Genomic DNA, 3,171 nt, shown 5'->3' on the forward strand with positions numbered 1-3,171 from the left:
TGTCCTGCTGCTGCTGCACAAGTGGAGCATCATCAACAGGGACCTGCAGCTGCAGGAGGATCTTCAGGCCCTTGCTCAGAAGTACCAAATCAAAGAATTGCTCAGTAAGTGCTCAGATACTTGAGGGAAGTGTTACTTTGTTGAGACTGTTACGAAGGCAAACTTCACAGGAAGTAGTATGAGTAACTTTTCTCAGATGATCTGATGCTGCTTGGGGGAGGAGGAAGGGAAATGGAAAGCTGTTTTTCAGGTGTTCCATGTAGTGATTTCTGACTTTAACACAATTTGGAAACTTTGGAGAAACACAATTTTAAAAAGAGAAAGAGCCTTATAACGAAAGGAAAGCCCTTTGTACCCTTTAAAACTCCACAGAAAGACACCGAGAGAGTTGTAATAGCGATGTCTGTAACTAACTGTGTATGTGGGTTTAAAAAATGTGTTGCTCCAAGCTTTGGAGCTTTTATCACCTCCAGGCTAGGAGATCCGGGTCAGAACAGTGTTCCAGCCTGGAGTCCCTGGGAACTGCCCTGAGAGTGTTGGAATGGCATGGGCTCCATGAGGCTGCTAAACAAGGCTGGTACTTGTCCTTTTACCAACTGAATCAACACAGGAGACAGTTTTTCTTGCATAGTTTTGTACCACGAGAATCCTTTAGAGTATCTGATGCTTGTTTTGTTTTCTTCTTACAGGAAATATTAAAGATAAGAACAAACCTCAAGGCTCATCTCGTGCATATCGTCACCTTCGAAAAAAGAATGAGGTAGAAGAAGATGACACTGCTGCAGACCTGGAAGTCTCTGAGCTGGAGAAGTGTAGACACCATTTGAACTCCATATTTGCCCACTGGGAACCTGTTTTTCCAGCACCATTTTCCAAACACGAAGGGGAGCCCCTCAAAGCTGCTGACCTTGAAGATGAAGCAGTCAGTCTGGCCTGTGCATCTACTCACATGGTGGCTAAGTGGCTAGTGAAGTCCCTGGTTGAGCACAGCCTCAGCGAGCAGAACGTGTCACTGACGCTGCGGTGGCTGCGGAACTGCGTCCTGCCACAGCCAGCGGCTGTGCACGCAGTGCTTAGGGATGAGACACTGAGGAATAACCTCTTCAAGTTCTACACCCGAGTCTGTGAGGCCAGCAGCACCATGGCTGGGCTCTCTGAAGAGCTCTGTCTGTTCACTTCCATCATGCTTCAGCTCTTGGATGCTCAGCACCTGACCAGCAGCTTCCATGAGCTTGTGAAAACCATGTGCCTGTCAGCAACGACAGAGGAGGATGCAAACAAGAAAGGTATCTTATCTTTTCCTTAGCACTCATGTTGCAAGGCAGCAACAAGAGGAATTAGGGAGTTCCATGGGGTTTTTAATTCATCAAACCACTTTGAAGTTTGCCTGTGTCCGTTGGGGTTCATAACTTCCCAAAGTAAAAGCAGTGTCTGGTGGGTTGGGTGCAGAGCTGGGATGGGCAGCACAGGGCAGGGTCACACTGCAGGGCTTTCTGACAGAGCAACACTATTCCTTCCTCAAAGAAACTTCCCCAAGGGGCAAAATAGTCTGTAAAAAACGAGTCCATGTGGGCATGAGTGCTGATGTATATGCTGTTCACTGTTAGCACTCGACTGCAAACACCACAGGGCAGATTTCAAACTGTTTTGTTTGAAGAAGGTTGTGCTAACAGGAAACTAATTTATTTCCTTTGTGTGAGGAGGATCATGGGCTTTGCACAGGAAAAAATTCCACAGACTTTCCATTTAGGAAAAGTTAGGAAGCTATTTTAAAGCATAAGTATGAAGGTAAATGGTTTGGTTTGGTACTACTATGTGGAAATAGAAGAATATGTGTTCTGAGTTTTCTCTCATTTGTCTCCCACAGCTGTTTGTGTATTCCTGACTTCTGTTTACATTGGGGACATGTGGCTTGGAGCACAGGAGCCAGATATGCTAATGAGCCATGTCAGATTGATCTGCAGTACTGCAGATGGTGGATTAAACGATGATGACTCGGAAACTCAGGAACAAGGAGAAGAAACTATTATGCCTCTTTGCAAAACTCTTTACTTGGCTACATCAGGGCATTAATTCAGTGACCTGACACTTAGTCTTTAATGTTATGTGCTCTGCCATTGTCACTGTGAGCCATGAACCCTTCTGAGCTGTTCGCCGTACAGACTGGACTGGTTTGGTCATAAAGATCAATATTTTATTACTGCTTGCAGACTCGGAAGGGGGAAATTATATTCATTGTCTCTCAGTGGGACATTAAAGCTCCAATTTCCCTTTTCTTGAACTGTATGGGGCAAAATGTTACTTATATAATTTTTATTACAGGCGTTTTTAACTTTATGAAGAACCAAAATAAACTGTTTCATGCATTGCCTCTGGACCTCTCTCTAATATCAGATGGGGGAAAAGGCTGCAGAACTTCCCCACAGTGTGGTATAAGTGCAAAGAATGAAGAGCCAGAGGTTTAGCCATGATGAGTTACTGTTTCCTGAGGAATCCAGTTTATTTCATGATACCAAGACCAGTGTGAATAGAACAGTGGACAATGGAATCATGACAGTCTGGGAGTCTTCTTGTGTTTAAATTAAATGGCTTTTGCAAGCATTTATATCAGAGCTGGTCTATTTTTATTATCCTTTATTAGTTAAATAAAAAGGCCTGACCATCACTGCTGCTGAAACTTGCGACAAAGGCTCATCTTCTCTCCCCTTGGAACAGGTGAGAGATGGAACTAAACCCCAGGGGACTTGGGGCTCATTGATTACACCTGGGTTTTATTAGAAATTCTCTGTGAAATCTGATAGCTCTGGAATGTGGCCTGGAGGGCAGTTGAACACAGCAGCAAACACAGTGCCAGATCCTGAAGCTTTGAGCTGTAAGCCAGGATTTAGTAAATTGTCTCAGGACTATATAGAATCATCATACAATCATAGACGTTTAGGAGTTGGACTGGACCTTACAGATCATCTAGGTTTTATTAGAAATTCTCTGTGAAATCTGATAGCTCTGGAATGTGGCCTGGAGGGCAGTTGAACACAGCAGCAAACACAGTGCCAGATCCTGAAGCTTTGAGCTGTAAGCCAGGATTTAGTAAATTGTCTCAGGACTATATAGAATCATCATACAATCATAGACGTTTAGGAGTTGGACTGGACCTTACAGATCATCTAATCT

At 44.0% G+C, this 3,171-nt stretch overlaps 1 protein-coding gene across 1 annotated transcript in view; it reads left to right on the forward strand.

Annotated features, from left to right (window-relative positions):
* Positions 1–2,073, forward strand: part of URB1 (URB1 ribosome biogenesis 1 homolog (S. cerevisiae)) — a gene marked incomplete at its 5' end in the record, with an annotated part of 39,751 nt that extends 37,678 nt beyond the window's left edge. The window contains 3 exon segments of the mRNA XM_009080848.1: positions 1–104; positions 690–1,286; positions 1,868–2,073. The exon segment at positions 1–104 is cut by the window's left edge and continues 21 nt beyond it. Coding sequence (XP_009079096.1) covers positions 1–104; positions 690–1,286; positions 1,868–2,073 — 907 coding nt within the window.
* Positions 2,074–3,171: the final 1,098 nt, after the last annotated feature.

This window comes from Acanthisitta chloris, unplaced genomic scaffold, assembly GCF_000695815.1.
Source record: "Acanthisitta chloris isolate BGI_N310 unplaced genomic scaffold, ASM69581v1 scaffold27148, whole genome shotgun sequence".
Classification (NCBI taxonomy): Eukaryota; Metazoa; Chordata; class Aves; order Passeriformes; family Acanthisittidae; genus Acanthisitta; species Acanthisitta chloris.